General features: G+C 49.1%; 1 protein-coding gene and 1 long non-coding RNA gene across 3 annotated transcripts; one reads left to right on the top strand and one right to left on the bottom strand.

Moving 5' to 3' along the window:
- Positions 1–10,523: 10,523 nt before the first annotated feature.
- LOC146175246 (uncharacterized) lies at positions 10,524–11,902 on the top strand. Its single transcript, XR_014701909.1, has 3 exons — positions 10,524–10,624; positions 10,830–10,874; positions 11,560–11,902. It is a non-coding gene; the product is annotated as an uncharacterized LOC146175246 (long non-coding RNA).
- Positions 11,903–12,515: 613 nt separating this feature from the next.
- Positions 12,516–18,220, bottom strand: LOC146175247 (uncharacterized). 2 transcript variants are annotated; one of them, XM_084584684.1, is made up of 5 exons: positions 18,019–18,220; positions 17,687–17,906; positions 17,433–17,595; positions 15,195–15,621; positions 12,516–12,956 (listed from the first exon to the last, which is right to left on the bottom strand). In XM_084584684.1, the coding sequence occupies exons 1-2, from the start codon at positions 18,190–18,192 to the stop codon at positions 17,766–17,768; spliced, it is 315 nt and encodes a 104-aa protein (XP_084440810.1). In that variant the 5' UTR covers positions 18,193–18,220; the 3' UTR covers positions 12,516–12,956; positions 15,195–15,621; positions 17,433–17,595; positions 17,687–17,765. The 2 variants fall into 2 exon arrangements, with proteins under 2 accessions (XP_084440810.1, XP_084440813.1); XM_084584687.1 differs by lacking the exon at positions 15,195–15,621.
- Positions 18,221–20,536: the final 2,316 nt, after the last annotated feature.

Raw genomic sequence — 20,536 nt, forward strand, 5'->3', positions numbered from 1 at the left:
GCATTCCGCTTATCTACACAATACACGGGAAGGGGCACACAAGTGGCGAGCACGCGCAGATGACGCTGCACGTAGGCATCGCATTCCGCTTATCTACACAATACACGGGAAGGGGCACACAAGTGGCGAGCATGCGCCGATGATGCTGCACGTAGGCATCGCATTCCGCTTATCTACACAATACACGGGAAGGGGCACACAAGTGGCGAGCATGCATCGATGATGCTGCACGCAGGCATCGCATTCCGCTTATCTACACAATACACGGGAAGGGGCACACAAGTGGCGAGCATGCGCAGATGATGCTGCACGTAGGCATCGCATTCCGCTTATCTACACAATACACGGGAAGGGGCACACAAGTGGCGAGCATGCATCGATGATGCTGCACGCAGGCATCGCATTCCGCTTATCTACACAATACACGGGAAGGGGCACACAAGTGGCGAGCATGCGCAGATGATGCTGCACGTAGGCATCGCATTCCGCTTATCTACACAATGCACGGGAAGGGGCACACAAGTGGCGAGCATGCGCAGATGATGCCGCACGTAGGCATCGCATTCCGCTTATCTACGCAATACACGGGAAGGGGCACACAAGTGGCGAGCATGCGCAGATGATGCTGCACGCAGGCATCGCATTCCGCTTATCTACACAATACACGGGAAGGGGCACACAAGTGGCGAGCATGCGCATATGATGCTGCACGCAGGCATCGCATTCCGCTTATCTACACAATACACGGGAAGGGGCACACAAGTGGCGAGCACGCGCAGATGATGCTGCACGTAGGCATCGCATTCCGCTTATCTACACAATACACGGGAAGGGGCACACAAGTGGCGAGCATGCGCCGATGATGCTGCACGTAGGCATCGCATTCCGCTTATCTACACAATACACGGGAAGGGGCACACAAGTGGCGAGCATGCATCGATGATGCTGCACGCAGGCATTGCATTCCGCTTATCTACACAATACACTGGAAGGGGCACACAAGTGGCGAGCATGCGCCGATGATGCTGCACGTAGGCATCGCATTCCGCTTATCTACACAATACACGGGAAGGGGCACACAAGTGGCGAGCATGCGCCGATGCTGCTGCACGCAAGCATCGCATTCCGCTTATCTACACAATACACGGGAAGGGGCACACAAGTGGCGAGCATGCATCGATGATGCTGCACGCAGGCATTGCATTCCGCTTATCTACACAATACACGGGAAGGGGCACACAAGTGGCGAGCATGCGCCGATGATGCTGCACGCAAGCATCGCATTCCGCTTATCTACACAATACACGGGAAGGGGCACACAAGTGGCGAGCATGCGCCGATGATGCTGCACGCAGGAATCGCATTCCGCTTATCTATACAATACACGGGAAGGGGCACACAAGTGGCGAGCATGCGCCGATGATGCTGCACGCAGGCATCGCATTCCGCTTATCTACACAATACACGGGAAGGGGCACACAAGTGGCGAGCATGCGCAGATGATGCTGCACGTAGGCATCGCATTCCGCTTATCTACACAATACACGGGAAGGGGCACACAAGTGGCGAGCATGCGCAGATGATGCAGCACGTAGGCATCGCATTCCGCTTATCTACACAATACACGGGAAGGGGCACACAAGTGGCGAGCATGCGCAGATGATGCTGCACGCAGGCATCGCATTCCGCTTATCTATACAATACACGGGAAGGGGCACACAAGTGGCGAGCATGCGCCGATGATGCTGCACGTAGGCATCGCATTCCGCTTATCTACACAATACACGGGAAGGGGCACACAAGTGGCGAGCATGCGCCGATGATGCTACACGTAGGCATCGCATTCCGCTTATCTACACAATACACGAGAAGGGGCACACAAGTGGCGAGCATGCGCAGATGATGCTGCACGCAGGCATCGCATTCCGCTTATCTACACTATACACGGGAAGGGGCACACAAGTGGCGAGCATGCGCAGATGATGCTGCACGTAGGCATCGCATTCCGCTTATCTACACAATACACGGGAAGGGGCACACAAGTGGCGAGCATGCATCGATGATGCTGCACGCAGGCATCGCATTCCGCTTATCTACACAATACACGGGAAGGGGCACACAAGTGGCGAGCATGCGCAGATGATGCTGCACGTAGGCATCGCATTCCGCTTATCTACACAATACACGGGAAGGGGCACACAAGTGGCGAGCATGCGCAGATGATGCTGCACGTAGGCATCGCATTCCGCTTATCTACACAATACACGGGAAGGGGCACACAAGTGGCGAGCATGCGCCGATGATGCTACACGTAGGCATCGCATTCCGCTTATCTACACAATACACGAGAAGGGGCACACAAGTGGCGAGCATGCGCAGATGATGCTGCACGCAGGCATCGCATTCCGCTTATCTACACAATACACGGGAAGGGGCACACAAGTGGCGAGCATGCGCCGATGATGCTGCACGTAGGCATCGCATTCCGCTTATCTACACAATACACGGGAAGGGGCACACAAGTGGCGAGCATGCATCGATGATGCTGCACGCAGGCATCGCATTCCGCTTATCTACACAATACACGGGAAGGGGCACACAAGTGGCGAGCATGCGCAGATGATGCTGCACGTAGGCATCGCATTCCGCTTATCTACACAATACACGGGAAGGGGCACACAAGTGGCGAGCATGCGCAGATGATGCTGCACGTAGGCATCGCATTCCGCTTATCTACACAATACACGGGAAGGGGCACACAAGTGGCGAGCATGCGCAGATGATGCTGCACGCAGGCATCGCATTCCGCTTATCTATACAATACACGGGAAGGGGCACACAAGTGGCGAGCATGCGCCGATGATGCTGCACGTAGGCATCGCATTCCGCTTATCTACACAATACACGGGAAGGGGCACACAAGTGGCGAGCATGCGCAGATGATGCTGCACGCAGGCATCGCATTCCGCTTATCTACACAATACACGGGAAGGGGCACACAAGTGGCGAGCATGCACAGATGATGCTGCACGCAGGCATCGCATTCCGCTTATCTACACAATACACGGGAAGGGGCACACAAGTGGCGAGCACGCGCAGATGATGCTGCACGTAGGCATCGCATTCCGCTTATCTACACAATACACGGGAAGGGGCACACAAGTGGCGAGCATGCGCCGATGATGCTGCACGTAGGCATCGCATTCCGCTTATCTACACAATACACGGGAAGGGGCACACAAGTGGCGAGCATGCATCGATGATGCTGCACGCAGGCATTGCATTCCGCTTATCTACACAATACACTGGAAGGGGCACACAAGTGGCGAGCATGCGCCGATGATGCTGCACGTAGGCATCGCATTCCGCTTATCTACACAATACACGGGAAGGGGCACACAAGTGGCGAGCATGCGCCTATGATGCTGCACGCAAGCATCGCATTCCGCTTATCTACACAATACACGGGAAGGGGCACACAAGTGGCGAGCATGCGCCGATGCTGCTGCACGCAAGCATCGCATTCCGCTTATCTACACAATACACGGGAAGGGGCACACAAGTGGCGAGCATGCGCCGATGATGCTGCACGCAGGAATCGCATTCCGCTTATCTATACAATACACGGGAAGGGGCACACAAGTGGCGAGCATGCGCCGATGATGCTGCACGCAGGCATCGCATTCCGCTTATCTACACAATACACGGGAAGGGGCACACAAGTGGCGAGCATGCGCAGATGATGCTGCACGTAGGCATCGCATTCCGCTTATCTACACAATACACGGGAAGGGGCACACAAGTGGCGAGCATGCGCAGATGATGCTGCACGCAGGAATCGCATTCCGCTTATCTATACAATACACGGGAAGGGGCACACAAGTGGCGAGCATGCGCCGATGATGCTGCACGTAGGCATCGCATTCCGCTTATCTACACAATACACGGGAAGGGGCACACAAGTGGCGAGCATGCGCCGATGATGCTGCACGTAGGCATCGCATTCCGCTTATCTACACAATACACGGGAAGGGGCACACAAGTGGCGAGCATGCGCCGATGATGCTGCACGTAGGCATCGCATTCCGCTTATCTACACAATACACGGGAAGGGGCACACAAGTGGCGAGCATGCGCAGATGATGCTGCACGCAGGCATCGCATTCCGCTTATCTATACAATACACGGGAAGGGGCACACAAGTGGCGAGCATGCGCCGATGATGCTGCACGTAGGCATCGCATTCCGCTTATCTACACAATACACGGGAAGGGGCACACAAGTGGCGAGCATGCGCCGATGATGCTGCACGTAGGCATCGCATTCCGCTTATCTACACAATACACGGGAAGGGGCACACAAGTGGCGAGCATGCGCAGATGATGCTGCACGTAGGCATCGCATTCCGCTTATCTACACAATACACGGGAAGGGGCACACAAGTGGCGAGCATGCGCAGATGATGCTGCACGCAGGCATCGCATTCCGCTTATCTATACAATACACGGGAAGGGGCACACAAGTGGCGAGCATGCGCCGATGATGCTGCACGTAGGCATCGCATTCCGCTTATCTACACAATACACGGGAAGGGGCACACAAGTGGCGAGCATGCGCCGATGATGCTGCACGTAGGCATCGCATTCCGCTTATCTACACAATACACGAGAAGGGGCACACAAGTGGCGAGCATGCGCAGATGATGCTGCACGCAGGCATCGCTTTCCGCTTATCTACACAATACACGGGAAGGGGCACACAAGTGGCGAGCATGCGCCGATGATGCTGCACGTAGGCATCGCATTCCGCTTATCTACACAATACACGGGAAGGGGCACACAAGTGGCGAGCATGCATCGATGATGCTGCACGCAGGCATTGCATTCCGCTTATCTACACAATACACTGGAAGGGGCACACAAGTGGCGAGCATGCGCCGATGATGCTGCACGTAGGCATCGCATTCCGCTTATCTACACAATACACGGGAAGGGGCACACAAGTGGCGAGCATGCGCCGATGATGCTGCACGCAAGCATCGCATTCCGCTTATCTACACAATACACGGGAAGGGGCACACAAGTGGCGAGCATGCGCCGATGATGCTGCACGTAGGCATCGCATTCCGCTTATCTACACAATACACGGGAAGGGGCACACAAGTGGCGAGCATGCATCGATGATGCTGCACGCAGGCATTGCATTCCGCTTATCTACACAATACACTGGAAGGGGCACACAAGTGGCGAGCATGCGCCGATGATGCTGCACGTAGGCATCGCATTCCGCTTATCTACACAATACACGGGAAGGGGCACACAAGTGGCGAGCATGCGCCTATGATGCTGCACGCAAGCATCGCATTCCGCTTATCTACACAATACACGGGAAGGGGCACACAAGTGGCGAGCATGCGCCGATGATGCTGCACGCAAGCATCGCATTCCGCTTATCTACACAATACACGGGAAGGGGCACACAAGTAGCGAGCATGCGCCGATGATGCTGCACGCAAGCATCGCATTCCGCTTATCTACACAATACACGGGAAGGGGCACACAAGTGGCGAGCATGCGCCGATGATGCTGCACGCAGGAATCGCATTCCGCTTATCTATACAATACACGGGAAGGGGCACACAAGTGGCGAGCATGCGCCGATGATGCTGCACGCAGGCATCGCATTCCGCTTATCTACACAATACACGGGAAGGGGCACACAAGTGGCGAGCATGCGCAGATGATGCTGCACGTAGGCATCGCATTCCGCTTATCTACACAATACACGGGAAGGGGCACACAAGTGGCGAGCATGCGCCGATGATGCTGCACGTAGGCATCGCATTCCGCTTATCTACACAATACACGGGAAGGGGCACACAAGTGGCGAGCATGCGCAGATGATGGTGCACGCAGGCATCGCATTCTGCTTATCTATACAATACACGGGAAGGGGCACACAAGTGGCGAGCATGCGCCGATGATGCTGCACGTAGGCATCGCATTCCGCTTATCTACACAATACACGGGAAGGGGCACACAAGTGGCGAGCATGCGCCGATGATGCTGCACGTAGGCATCGCATTCCGCTTATCTACACAATACACGGGAAGGGGCACACAAGTGGCGAGCATGCGCAGATGATGCTGCACGCAGGCATCGCATTCCGCTTATCTACACAATACACGGGAAGGGGCACAGAAGTGGCGAGCATGCGCAGATGATGCTGCACGCAGGCATCGCATTCCGCTTATCTACACAATACACGGGAAGGGGCACACAAGTGGCGAGCACGCGCAGATGATGCTGCACGTAGGCATCGCATTCCGCTTATCTACACAATACACGGGAAGGGGCACACAAGTGGCGAGCATGCGCCGATGATGCTGCACGTAGGCATCGCATTCCGCTTATCTACACAATACACGGGAAGGGGCACACAAGTGGCGAGCATGCATCGATGATGCTGCACGCAGGCATTGCATTCCGCTTATCTACACAATACACTGGAAGGGGCACACAAGTGGCGAGCATGCGCCGATGATGCTGCACGTAGGCATCGCATTCCGCTTATCTACACAATACACGGGAAGGGGCACACAAGTGGCGAGCATGCGCCTATGATGCTGCACGCAAGCATCGCATTCCGCTTATCTACACAATACACGGGAAGGGGCACACAAGTGGCGAGCATGCGCCGATGATGCTGCACATAGGCATCGCATTCCGCTTATCTACACAATACACGGGAAGGGGCACACAAGTGGCGAGCATGCATCGATGATTCTGCACGCAAGCATTGCATTCCGCTTATCTACACAATACACTGGAATGGGCACGCAAGTGGCGAGCATGCGCCGATGATGCTGCACGCAGGCATCGCATTCCGCTTATCTACACAATACACGGGAAGAGGCACACAAGTGGCGAGCATGCGCCTATGATGCTACACGCAGGCATCGCATTCCGCTTATCTACACAATACACGGGAAGGGGCCCACAAGTGGCGAGCATCGCATTCCGCTTATCTACACAATACACGGGAAGGGGCACACAAGTGGAGAGCATGCGCCGATGATGCTGCACGCAGGCATCGCATTCCGCTTATCTACACAACATACGGGAAGGGGCACAGAAGTGGCGAGCATGCGCCGATGATGCCGCACGCAGGCATCGCATTCCGCTTAGCTACACAGAACATGGGAAGGGGCACACAAGTGGCGAGCATGCGCCGATGATGCTGCACGCAGGCATCGCATTCCGCTTATCTACACAATACACGGGAAGGGGCACACAAGTGGCGAGCATGCGCCGATGATGCTGCACGCAGGCATCGCACTCCACTTATCTACACAATACTCGGGAAGGGGCACACAAGTGGCGAGCATGCGCCGATGATGCTGCACGCAGGCTCGCATCGCATTCAGCTTATCTACACGATACATCTTCCTCTGCTTGGACAGAAAACGAACAATCTAAACTAATTTGAAGCTGTGACAAAAAACAATCACACTCACAGTTCTAACACTCACAACAAAAAATCACATTTCTGGAGGTTCAAAGTTCCCTCACGAAACCTGCGTCAAGTTGTCACCATATCCCAACCGCTGTGGCTGCCTTCTCTCGCGCTGGGATCTTCTTGGTGCGGGTGTCGGTGGGGAGGGTGCAGTGTCATCTTTTGGTTGGACCTGGCAGGAGATTCTGTTTTCTTGGCTGTCGTCTGGCATGTCATCATCGCTGTGCAACATGCTGAAAGGCTCAGCCGTCGCCATGAGGTGTTGTCGGTTGCGTCGCAATACTCTACCGTCTTCGGTGGCAACCTGGTAGGACCTTCGTTGATCCTGTGCATTAAGAACATTGGCTTTCGGTGACCAACAGTGTCCGCGTACTCTGACAACCTGTCATTTTTGTAGCGGTGTTAGACTACGTTTTGGGGGTCAGTCTTTTATATGTGTTCTTGCAGATTTGGCTGGAGCTTCGCTGAAGTCGGGAAGAGGTGTCCGAAGTCGCCTACCCTGAAGTAACTCTCCAGGCGACTGGCCGTCTTTTAACGGACTGCTCCTGTAAGCGAACAATCCAAGGCAAAATTCAGCGTTCATCTCAGATGTCTTCAAAATTCTCTTTACAATTTGGACGCCTTTTCCGCGAGACCGTTTGAGCGGGGAAACCGCGGGCTGGAAGTTATGTGTTTGAAATCGTACTTCTTCGCAAACAATGCAAACTCGTGACTTGCAAACTGCGGACCATTGTCCGTGCAGACTTCAATAGGCAATACATACCGCGCGAAATCTGCGCTGAGTTTCTTCACAACTGTGGCTGTCGTTGTGTTGCATAGCAGTTCTACCTCTGGAAAGTTGGATAGCGCATCACAAACGCAAAGGTGCGATTTTCCAGCCCACTGAAAAATTTCGACACCCACTCGGTACCAGGCATGTTCAGGCACTGGGCGGTCCAAAGTGGTTCACTTTGTTGTCGGTAGGCGTACTTCTGACACACTGCGCAGCTCGTGATGAGGGCTACAATGTCCGCATTAATACCAGGCCAAAACATGAACTTACGCTTTCGTGATTTGCATTTATTTATCCCACATGGCCTTCATGAATACTTCGAAGTACCTCAGGGCGAAGTACCCTTAAAGGGCCCCTGAAACGCCATTTACGGCCGTATTTTGATGCTACATGTGTTTAGAGGTGGTCTTAGTGAGCATCGAGATCACATTCAAAAAGCTCGGCGTGTTAGCTGTAATTTACAAATAATTTTGGAAAATTGCCGCTCGCAGCCGATTTCGGCGACACACCACCGTGCGTTTTCAGCCGCCCAGCCCATGCGACGTCATTGGGGTTAGCGTTATCATTGGCCATGGCCATATGACGTCACGTGTAATTTTTGCAATTATAGATTTTAAAATTAGCACTATTCTTCCTGAAAGAAGTATTTTATTCGTTAGTTATTATTGTACATTAAAGAAAGGTAAGAATTCTGCGCGCATCTTGATAGAAGCGGAACACTTCCGGCCGAGAGAGATCCGTCTGCTCGCAAAAGCACGTGTTGCCCGGTTGTCAGTCTTGAAATCTCGCGATCTCAACTGCTGCTGCTTTTTTTCTGGTCTGCAATGGACCACCATTGCTGTGTAGTTGGCTGTAAAGCCGAGGACAGGAAAGATGTTATAATGCGACATCGTGTCCCTACAAAGCAAGGTGTCACGCGGGAAAGCTGGCTCCAACGCGTCGGGCTGTCATCGTCGGACAAGCGCCAGGAGCTCAGAGTTTGTGGCCGCCACTTTTCCCGTGACGCATACCAGTATAATCCCAGTTTGGCGCAGCAAACTGGCCTCAACATGAGACGTCAACGCCTCAAGTCCGACGCTTTGCCGACGAAGTTTCTCCCTGGAATGGTAAGTTTTCTGGGTTGCGAGTTATTGTGGAAACGCGTAGCATGGCTCGGAGTCTCGCATGGAAGTGCATGAAGCCTAGCGCAAGTTTTGCAGGCGCAAATTCCTTGCGCGCAAACCGCTCTTGCGAGAGGACCACAACAAGTTAAGGCGCTGAAAATGTATGAAAGGGAGCTCTCGCCCTGCGGCGCGCGGATAAGGAAAAAAAAAAATAAGGCGACCTGCGCACATGGAACCATGAATTAACATACACTAACGTGTACGCGATCACAACAATCGCAGTATAATTTGCCTGGGTGGTGCAGTGGGTTAGGGTGGTCGACTGCTGTGCCCAAGGCACAGCGGCCGCTTTTCGACGGAAGCGCAAGCAAGGTGCCCGCGCGTACCGGTGCGGACAAAAGTAAACGGAGCACGCTTTTTCTTCATTTTTCACTCGGTACATATTTGAAACTGGTAGTCGTGGGATGCGTGGACCGGTAGTAGACGCAAGTGCCCTTTCACGGACAAATATTTCCTGATCTCCAGTGAGGAAGGCAATTTGACTGAAAAAGCCTAGCTGCTCCGTTTACTTACGTCCGCACCTGTACATGTGCTGTGCGATGTCACTCAGTGCTGTGCGGCGCCTCGTCTGAGTCGAATTTGGGGCGTTGAACCCCATAAACCAAGCCTGACTTGTAATAAAAAAATACCAGCACACTAATAACAATACAGACCAACTGCATCCCCCCCTCCCCCACCCCCCATCCACCTAAAGATATGCTTATTTTACAGTGCGTTTAGTCTACTCTTGATCTTTGCCTTTTAACACCTGTATATGCATGTCTTTCTCATTCATGAAGCAGAGAATTGAAGGGGAAATTGGCTCGTTATGATACAATTAATGAAAGGAGCCAACAGTCGAGTCCAAGGTAAATGTAGGTTTTTTTTAAATACTTTTGTGGTGATATTAATCAGAATTAGTCCTGTAACGATTTTAGGCAGAAAGATGATTAAATACCAAGTGGAAGGAAAAATACATGTGGTATATAGATAAAAAAAAAAAGAAGGTTATCCCCTTTGACCTTGCACTTGCAGACTTTTGTCTCCTTTCATTCTCATTCATGTGCAGAATAATAAAACTGTCATTAACACAATGTTGATTACGCACAAATTTCCTTTCTTTTCCTAGCATGGCAAACCATCATCGCCAGGAAGCCCGAAAGACCTCAGCACTACACAGGTTTCCTTTGGACAGGTTAGTACTGTTATCATGGTATTAATAACAATGTATATATACTTTTATATTTATATTTATGAATATTTAGGCCACATATATAACTTTGGAATATGTTGCACACATATATGATGGCTCTATTGCTAGAAGCTATATAAACTAGCACAACTGTTGCTATGTCATTATGCTTTCATGCAGTTAGTTATGTGTTCAACCATTGCTTCAGGCACCTACCGGAGGTGATCCAAATACCACAGCTCTTCCTGTAGAGGTGAGAATATTTTGGATAGTTCATTTTGTCCAGTGGATGATGCAAGTCTTTTGACATATGTACACACTTAATTTTCAACTGTACTGAACAGCTTTGTATTATATTGCATATGATGGCTCTATTGCCCGAGTAAGTAAGCTATGCAAATTAGTGCAAATGTTATGTCTGCTTCCATGCACAAGCTCGATCATCGCTTGAGGCACCTTCTGGAAGCAATTAAAATGTAGCTCTTCTTGTATAGATGAGATTATTTTGGAGTTCAAATAGTTAATTTTGTTTAGTGGATGATGCAAGGCTTTGGTGTGCACTGGCACACCAAAAAAAGAAACTCGGAGCACATATATTAACTGGATTAACATGGGAGACCCGACGTTCAAAAATAATGAGCTGCTGGATTGGTTCATGGAACAGTGTATCAGTCGACTGTCCTGCACTGTGTCTTTTGTTTGTGCTGCTAACATGCCTCCAAATTTTTCAGGGCTCTTGAAACTCCACAAACTACAGCTTGTCTGTGCAAATTTCTTAGTCATATCAGTTCTCCACTTTCAGAATATTTGTGTATGTTTAGCAAGTTGACAATGTTTGCATTTTGTTACGGGCAGTTCTCTATACAGCACCTGAAAATGAAAGCATGAAAAATTTCAAATCTGCAACCATCATTATAATTATGAATATCTGTCTGCAGGAAGAATCACCAGCGGGGCCTTCAACTACTCGCACGCATACTGTGGCAACACAATGTGGGAGTGCCATTCTGTTGGTAAGTCATTATTGATAAAGATGTTGTAGTGTTGTGAAAATGTATTAAAGAGCTATATGATTGATTACATTAAACGTAGATGGGGTGCTTGCGAATAATTTTAAATATATGAAATTTTTCCAGGCACACAGGTGTCTATTGGATTTAAATCTCTAGTCAGAACCAAGGTTTAAACAGAGAAGCCTGCCACCAGAGAAGTCGGTGGCAGGCTGCTATCACTGGCCAGTTACTGCTATCACTGGCCGCTCGTTAGAACAGAACTTCTTTCATCCACTTTTGTGCATTTGCTGGCTGTGGCAGGCAAGAAAATTTGTCATTTAAGCACGGTTCATTAGGCAAAAAAAAAAAGAAAACTTGACGAAATACGTCACCTATGTGTCACATATTCACTCATTCAAACCTGCAAATATACCCTCCCTGTGACACAGTCCATTCGAATGATAGCATTCATAACTCTCATGCATGGCTTGACATGATTAAGGATGTGGTAATACTCACAATGGGTCAACAAATATTGCCTTGATGAGTCTATTGAGACCATGCCTCATACATACCTTGCACACCACTAATCTCGGACGTGGTGTTAGGTTATTCACAGTTGCGTCAGGTAGCAAAAGGGCAATTTTTCCTTACATAATATGGTCATGCTGTGTCTGCCTAGTGTACATTAGTGCTGTCTTTAGAGCTACTACGGAGCCATCACATGCACTTTGAAGTTTAATTTTGCACAAATATTTGAACAAGTCACTAAGATGCGCAAGGATATTTGATTCTGTTGTGAAAAAAATTTAAGTTGCGTAGCCCTAAAGTGTACCTAATTTGCCATGGCATTTTTCTGTTCCCTGTTGATAGAATGAAAAAAAAAAAAAGCATACCTACTATAAACTTTGACAGCAGCTTTATTTAGCACATTTTACAGCCAAGACATTCCGAGATGAACATCCACGGCTGCTACGTATTAGTTCATAATATTAACAATCACACGGCACCAATCGCTGACATCACTGCACTTCTTTTTCAGCGACCATCAGGATGAAACGGCCCAGTCAGCGATTGAGGAACCCCTCTACAAAGAGCGAAAATTCCTTGTGTTCGAGGGTTGCCTGCGGCAGCTTCTTGAGATCTGAACAATGTGCGGGCAAACAAGAACCCTTTACTTTAGCATAGCGGGAAGCCTTGTGACTGTGAAGGGGACATGCTCACTGCAGCATTCTTTCCTCTAAAAAAGCCAACCACTGGTTGAAGGAAAAGCAGCAAGAAATGTCCTCCTTGCTGCAGGCATCTTGTTCTCTGGCTGCGGTATAGCTTCAGTTCTTCGGTTCCTGCAATCCATTGGGGTGCAAGGCATCACAGAGAGGACCTACTACAACTACCAATGGGCATACTTGCTACCTGCCAGAAATGAGGTTTGACAATAAGGATATCTCTCATACAACATTCAAGTCAAAGTATATGTCATTAACTCAATAACTAGATGTCGCATCCTTTCATGACAACAACTTGAAGCTACAATGCAACATATAAAACATATAAAATTCAGCATATATGCAACAGCGGAGGCATTGCAGTGCAATGCACCTGCTACTGCACATCTCTGTTGCCTTTGGCTACATGTTTAATAGACCAGCTGCATGCTCTAGTACTGAAGGCATAATTTTTGCAATATTTTTTTTTAGTAAATGTGCTGTGAGAAAAGTGAAAAGCAATGCAGCATTTGAAACCTGCCCCCCTCATCCTAATATGCATTAAGGCAATCACATGACTGCAAGTTTGTAGCCTCTAAATTGAACATCTCCTTCTTTGCAGCGTTTTCAGCAAAGGCAAGCAGAACTTGCTAGTGAGCTTGTAGGGACAACAACAGACCTGGCAGGGGATGGTCGCTGTGACTCGCCAGGCTACAGCGCAAAGTACATGACTTGCAGTGTACTAGCTGTGCAGAATGGAGCCATTTTGCACACTGCACAAGTTCAAGTCAGTGAGGTAATGCGACTCATCCTTTCCGACAACTGAGGTTCCTCCTAACATCACATCCTATCTTACGGCATTTCAACCCTTCTGCTCCAACTTCAGTGCACACGGACGCAAGTGGCATAGGCCTCAGTGCTGTCCTCGTTTAGCGCTATGACGACTGTGAACATGTGATTGCTTACGCCAGTCGGACTCTAAGCAAGACTGAGCACAACTACACCATCACCGAGCAGAAATGTCTCGCGGTTGTTTTCGCCGTGCAGCGGTTTTGCTGCTACCTGTACGGAGAGCCTTTCGTAGTAGTAACCGATCACCATTCCCTATGCTGGCTACTCAATCTCTGTGATCCGTCTAGTCGCCTAGCCCGCTGGGCACTTCGCTTGCAAGAATACGACAACAGCATTTCATACAAAAGTGGCCGACGGCACGCAGATGGAGACTGCCTCTCCTGGTTGCCACCTGCCACGACGGAATGCGACGCGGACAACTTTGATCATTACGTCACTGCTTTATCTCAGAGATTTCCAAATACTCATACCTTTTGAACCGAGGAACACACCGATCAGCATCTATAGTCGTTATTAGCTGCTGCTCAAGACCCAACCTCGAACAGCCAGTTTTGCCTATGCCTATGTGATGGCCTGCTATACAAAAACGTTTACTCTCGTGGCTGCTTGCTCCAGGAAAGTGTCTTGTTTTTTTCACCCAGCCCACGACCAACTTGTCGTCCCCACTCCCTGTACGGCCGCCGCTACCGGCCAACTCTGCGATTACGATACTTCATTAGATAAGAAGGCTGTGAGAATCCGTTTTGCTACAGACTGTCGGTTAATTGAATATTCTTTTTGCCTTTGTTTAAACCTTGACCTGGCTTAGTATTTTACGCTGTGTTTTTGTGCAACTCTCGCCCTTACTTACTATCTCTGGAATACTTGCTTTGTTATTTTATAGTCTTCTTTATCGCAGCGTTTGTTCATTGTCGGTTTTTTTCTCTTGTCATTTATTGGGTCGTTTTTTACTATCATGTCCTGGTGTTTTATTAATTTTTTTTATGCAGTGTAATTTGGACTACTACCTATATATGTTCCCATTGTGTGTTAAAAAAGTGACGCATAAATTTATTCCTTGATCACACACCAACACACGCACTTCACTGGTTGACCGGCCTAACTTTTAACTGTGTTCTCAAACCTCATAGAGGGACGACGGGTAACCGTAAAGTGGATCCCGCGCCTTTGTTAATCGTTAAGGCGGGGTCTGTGACAATATAAAACAGACCAAAACTGCAGGAAAGGTATTACATATGCTAAAAAATTACAAAAATTACAAATAGGTCAATGAGCTGCAAGGATTCATGGGATTTGCCAACTTTGAGAAAAATTTGTGGCACAACCTGCATACTCTAGTGCAGTGAAAAGAACTGCTCCCCCCCCCCCCCTCCAAAAGAAATTGCACGAGTGCACTCAATTCTGCTTAGGTGCAGTAATGTGAAACCACTGCGAATTATGTCACACTGCTTAAATTGGTCCGACACTACACTAGCAAACCTCGGCCGCACTCGTCCAGATGGCGTACGTGTATGCCATATTTACCCAGGTTAAATGAGAGTGGTGCAGATGGTACTTCATGAAGATCACAATGTTTGCCGCACAGCTGAACAGTATGTTGTAGTTTGAACTTGATGAAGAGAAGGATGCTTACTGCACTGCATGAGAGTGCGTTGCAAAGTGCATTGCTCGTACCGTAGACTGGGAATGTCTCAGCCCACATAACCAAAGCAGAAGCCAGTGGAGGCCGCTTGGAACCGTCAAAGCCGACAGCCCACCATCACACACCCACGTAACTGGTCGGAGTGCTCTGCCCCAAGGCAGATGACCTCTTCCCCTTGGATAAGTGCTCCCTTCTTCTCTCCTTGCAAATTTCATCGTGGTCTTTTTCTGCAAAGCTGTAAATTCTTCAGTTCTGCTCCTTCTATCTGGTGCTCTGTTCTATACTGTCTTTCGTTTTCCTTTGACTATCCTGCACAGATGAATAAAATGTAAACACCAACACTGGAAAAAGCGACCATGAAAAGAAGCCACAGAAGAGGAGATATGCAGATAGAAAAGCGACAGTAAAAACTAGAAACATATTCACAGATCTCAAGGAAGCAAGATAACAAGCCAAGCTGTCGACAAAGTTCAGACCCCAGAAATTGCAAGAGAACAAGTTAAAAACATCCTTATCAACAGTGCCAAATGAATGAATTATGAAAGAAGCTCCTCGCTCTATAAAATGCCAGAGGGATAAATATTAGAACAGGCAATGACAAGGTCTCCCAGCCCAACAAAGTGATTCCTGCGGTACAGGCTACAAAATGAGAAGCAGTGGCTACCTTAGCTGGCAGAATTTGTGTACATATATTCACTGTGAAAGGAGAGCGATGTAATGCACAGTTAGATACAGCTGATAATCAAGAAATAGGGAATTATGTCCAGGCATGACAGCTGGTGATAGCCGAGACAGCTAAAATAAGGCTTTTAGAGCATTCGCTCTACTTCTCCCGTGCACAAACCTCAAAGTGAATGCAATGTAGACTTTGAACTCTCACGTTGTGCAGCAAATAATGTCATCTTTATAGCTTAGACATGAGAGCACTATGCTATTGCCACAACCTATCACACCTCGTAGTAAAACTACAACACACTCTCCTCTGTACAGTAAACATCGCCTCCATCAATTTCTAATTGCAAGACATTTTCGTGCGCTACAATGATCATCGTCTTAATGTTTCATCTACTCCTTCTCCTTCATTAAACTTACGGAAATACACCATGCACATACGCCACCTCACTATAGACGGAGGTTGCAACCGTGCCAGACAGCCTGCCGAGACCATTGAACAAAGAGAAGCCAGACTAGCCCATTGCCAAAAAGCTGAGCAAGAGTGCAAGCGAGCCAAGATCGAAGTGGCAGCAGCAACTGTGACTACTGCGGCCAATGGCTAACGCTCATGAAATTTGGTTCAAGGACGGTTGAACCTGCACAACGTTTTGAAAATATGCAGTGCTGCCCCTACACTTTGGCAAACACACCTGAAAGGGACCAGCTATTACTGCAGCTTGGAGATAAGAAATGTAACACTCTGCAAGCGTATTAGACTGTAAATAAATTCAAATTAATAATTCAGATCAGCAAATGCAGGAACAAGAGTTGTGGTTTGATCTGTGCTTCACCTGTATTACTCCACTGCTGGAATGGATGTATTCTGCGATCTGTTGTCATGTATTCACGGCTAGGAGTATCAATAAACAAACCTTCAAGCACTCATTTCATTGTGTCAGTATTGAGCACTCACACACTCGGTATCAATCAAAACACAGAATGCTTGTGCTGCCTCGGCATAAGCATTCTGTGTTTCGATTTTAATTTTTTTTTTCTATAAAATTCCATTCCAAATAAATGAATGTTTACGGTAGATGCTTAGAAGCATGTTCTCAAGCAGACTTGGCGATGCTCGGCATTGTCCTCCATTCTGGATTGTTTTTGGATGTGTATCTTTTTTTTTACTAGGATTTGAATTTTCTTCCCAGGCTTTATTTTTCACTAACAGTTCTACACCTTTCTTGCTTAGATATCTACAAGTTCTGGCACTTTAGAGGAATGAGATGTCTGTTCTTAAACAGTGCCACAAAACAGACACTTGACGCAGTGCATAACTTGGCGTTCATAAAGTAGCATTCTCTATTTTTCCACCTTAAAAATAAACGCACTTCCATACACCACTCGAAGCAGTGCGCCTGCACACGTGATAAAGTTTAGAATACAGCATGCAGTGAAGCGACAATCACCTGAGATTAAAGGGGAGGGTGCCTGAATCCCATGTAGCTCGCCGACGGAAATTCACGCCGAACCCGGCAAACGACGCAGGCTGGCAGGACCACCCTGTTGGCTTCGCCCAGCCTGCCCCAAATCCACTTAGTAAACAAGCGGTAGGCTATGAAGCGGTGCTGCCTGAAAATACCACGCTTTACAGTAAACGGATCATACACACACACAAAAAAAATAATGCGAATCTGTCACCTGTCGCTTCCGCACTACCTACTTGTTTACATCTCCGTCTCCATCGATGTTCGCTCCCTCCTCCTCTAGTGCAATGTGCACAGCCCGAAGGACTTCGGGCGTTAGGCACACGCTTTGGAACGCTGGGTGGATCGTAATGCAGCCGCCGTCCTGCTGGCACACCACCAGCACCTCCGGCATGCTGCGGCAGCACACATCTTCTTCAGGTGTGGGCAAATCTTTCGCAGCGACCGCAGCGGCACCTGTGCATAAGTAAAATGTGAAAAGGCCGCGAAGCAAACACGAAATGGCATTTCGTGAAATAAGAAAGTTGTAATAACTTATGTGCAGTGGCGCGTGCGCCACGGAACGCACCATAGTAGGCCGTCGTCTCCGTTGCCAGCGTGGTTCAGAAGGGCCAGTCGATGGCGTGCTGCTGTCGTCGCTGTCTAGCGGATCACGAAACGGAGTATAATCATATGGATCAAAGTCCAGCTCGGCAGCGGCTTCACGCAGCCTCGCTTCGAGCTCGGGATCCATGCGATCCATGGCGACCGACACGCGAACCGCCGCTCCGCAAACACGAAGGGGGAAAAATCGGAGCACTACCGGAAGTAAACAAACCGAGAGTCGGTGGCGTCACTTCGTGACGCATTATGGGCGGGGCGTCGACCCGGACATTTTCTTTTTTTTTGGCCGGCGCATCGGCGTGTATGAGTTGAGGGCTACAGTGACGGGAGAGGAGGAGCGTCATTTTTAATATGGAATATCTGCGCTATTAAAGATGTTAGCCTAAAATTTTTTTGCGCTTTGCTGACTAGCGAAGGCACGCCGACCGCTCGTGCGCCTTTCTTAAGCACGGCTTCAAGCTTTTCATGGGCCCTTTAAGCAACACGCCACTAACGACAACTAGTTCGTTTTTGAAGGGCTTCAGTGTTCCCTGGACTGGACGATTTTTTGCCAAGCAATGAATGTCTGCAATCAAGTAATCGTCCTTGCTAGTTTTTTCTGCCAAACACTTCAACGTTGCCTCGCTGACGAGTGATGAAAAAAACACAGCATGAACTTCCACGTCATCGTCGGTGCTTTCTTTCTCTGGGTCTTCGACAGATGCACGAAACAGCATGTCTGCAACCACCAAGCATTTTCCTGGAACAAATTGGAGCTTGTAGTGCGAAGCAAACGAAGAAAACATCGCTGCAGTGTGGGCGGCATTTCTCCAATCGGCGTTTCAATTATTACTATTAAGGGACGATGATCTGTCTCGAGGAGAATGTTACGTCCGTACACAAAATGATGAAACTTCGCTACGATGTGGTTAGGACCCGTGATGCATAAGCAATGGGCTTCCACAAACCCTCAAAACGCTGCCAGAGAGCAGAGCCTATTCCATTTTGCGAAGCATCGGATGTTATCTTCGTGATTCTTTTAGAATCGAAGATCGCCAGCACAGGATCTTTGATCAGACTATCACAGATTAGTTTCCATTCTTCAGCGTGGTTTTCCGTCCACTCAAACACCCGGTCCTTCTTTATCAAGTCGCGAAGCAACGTCGTTCTCTCTGTAATTTATGTTAGAAACTCCGACAAGTAGTTTAAAACCCCGAGTATGCGCTGCACTGCTTGCTTGTCAGCCGGGGGTGGCATATTTTGCAGAGATCTGACCAAGGCAGGATTTGGGCGTTGCCATCTTACGCAATAACGTCACCAATATTTAAAAAATCTTGCGCACGCCAATGCCACATTTGGCTCCATTGAATGTCAAGCTAGCTTTCTGTGCCGCTTCTAGTATCGCTCGTAACCTCTCGTCGTGTTCTTTTCTTGTAACACCCCACACGAAGACGTCATCAACGTACACTCGCCCTGTTGGCAGTGTCTCGAAGATTTCACTAAGAGTCTTTTGAAACACTTCTGGGGCAGAGGCTGCACCGAAGGGTAGCCTTAAGAAGCGGTAACGGCCAAAGGGAGTCTCGAACGTACATATCCTTCACGTTTCATCAAGCAACGATATTTGGTGAAACCCAGAGTTGGCGCCAAGGAGGGTAAAAATGGGTGCTCGAGCTAGTTCAGATTATATATCTTCTCTACGCGGCATCTCGTAGTGCTCCTGCTTTAGGCTTTCGATAATTTTCCTCGGATCCATGCACAATCTTAGTTTGCCGTCATTTTCTGACAATAACCAGAGGACTTACACAGTCTGTCACCTAATCTTGCTTGGCTATAATGTCGGCCTTGACCATGCGGGCAAGTTCTTTGCACAGAGGCCCCCGCAAAGAAAGGGGCACCCGGTGGGTTGTCTGGATGACTGGGACAACGTCCTCTCGAAGAACCATGCGGTATGGTCGCTGAATACATCCAGTCCCCGAAAAAAGTTGTCGAAATTGCTGAACAACTTCCTCTCTGCTGCTTACTATGACGTCGTTTACGGCACGCGAGTAGTTCGCTGGATCGCAGTCCAAGTATGGCCTGTCGGTCCCTCTTCACGACGAAAAAATTAATCTCTGCATTCTTTCTTCCGACAGTCACCGGGGTAGTTATGACGCCATGGTGCTTGATGGCTCCTCCGCTGTAAGCTCGTAGGATACAGTTGCTTCTAGTCAAGAGTATCCGCGGCTGCAGCTTTTTGTAGATTGAGAATGGCAAGAGGTTGGCTTGCGATCCCGTGTCAACTTTCAAGGTTAGTGTCGTGTCCGCAGATTGCGCCTGGACCATCCAGCCACGGCCATGCGTTCTTCCACCGCTGTTGACAGATACGTCCAGGATGTCAAATCCAGCATCACGGTCGTCGGCGCTCTTCACTTCCCGAACTTGTCGATTAACCTTACCACGTGCAGCAAAATGGTTCTGCCCTTGGCATTTCCTGCAAGTTTTGCCAAACTCAGGACAGCTTCGCG

Source organism: Amblyomma maculatum, chromosome 11 (assembly GCF_055883805.1).
Source record: "Amblyomma maculatum isolate TAMU_Amacu chromosome 11, ASM5588380v1, whole genome shotgun sequence".
Lineage (NCBI taxonomy): Eukaryota > Metazoa > Arthropoda > Arachnida > Ixodida > Ixodidae > Amblyomma > Amblyomma maculatum.

Bases quoted from the DNA above. Each gene is read 5' to 3' on its own strand.
- LOC146175247 (XM_084584687.1), bottom strand. From the start codon at position 18,192: ATGGATCGCATGGATCCCGAGCTCGAAGCGAGGCTGCGTGAAGCCGCT. The intron at 17,907-18,018 runs GTGCGTTCCGTG...ACTTATGCACAG, and splicing joins GGAGACGACGGCCTACTATG to GTGCCGCTGCGGTCGCTGCG.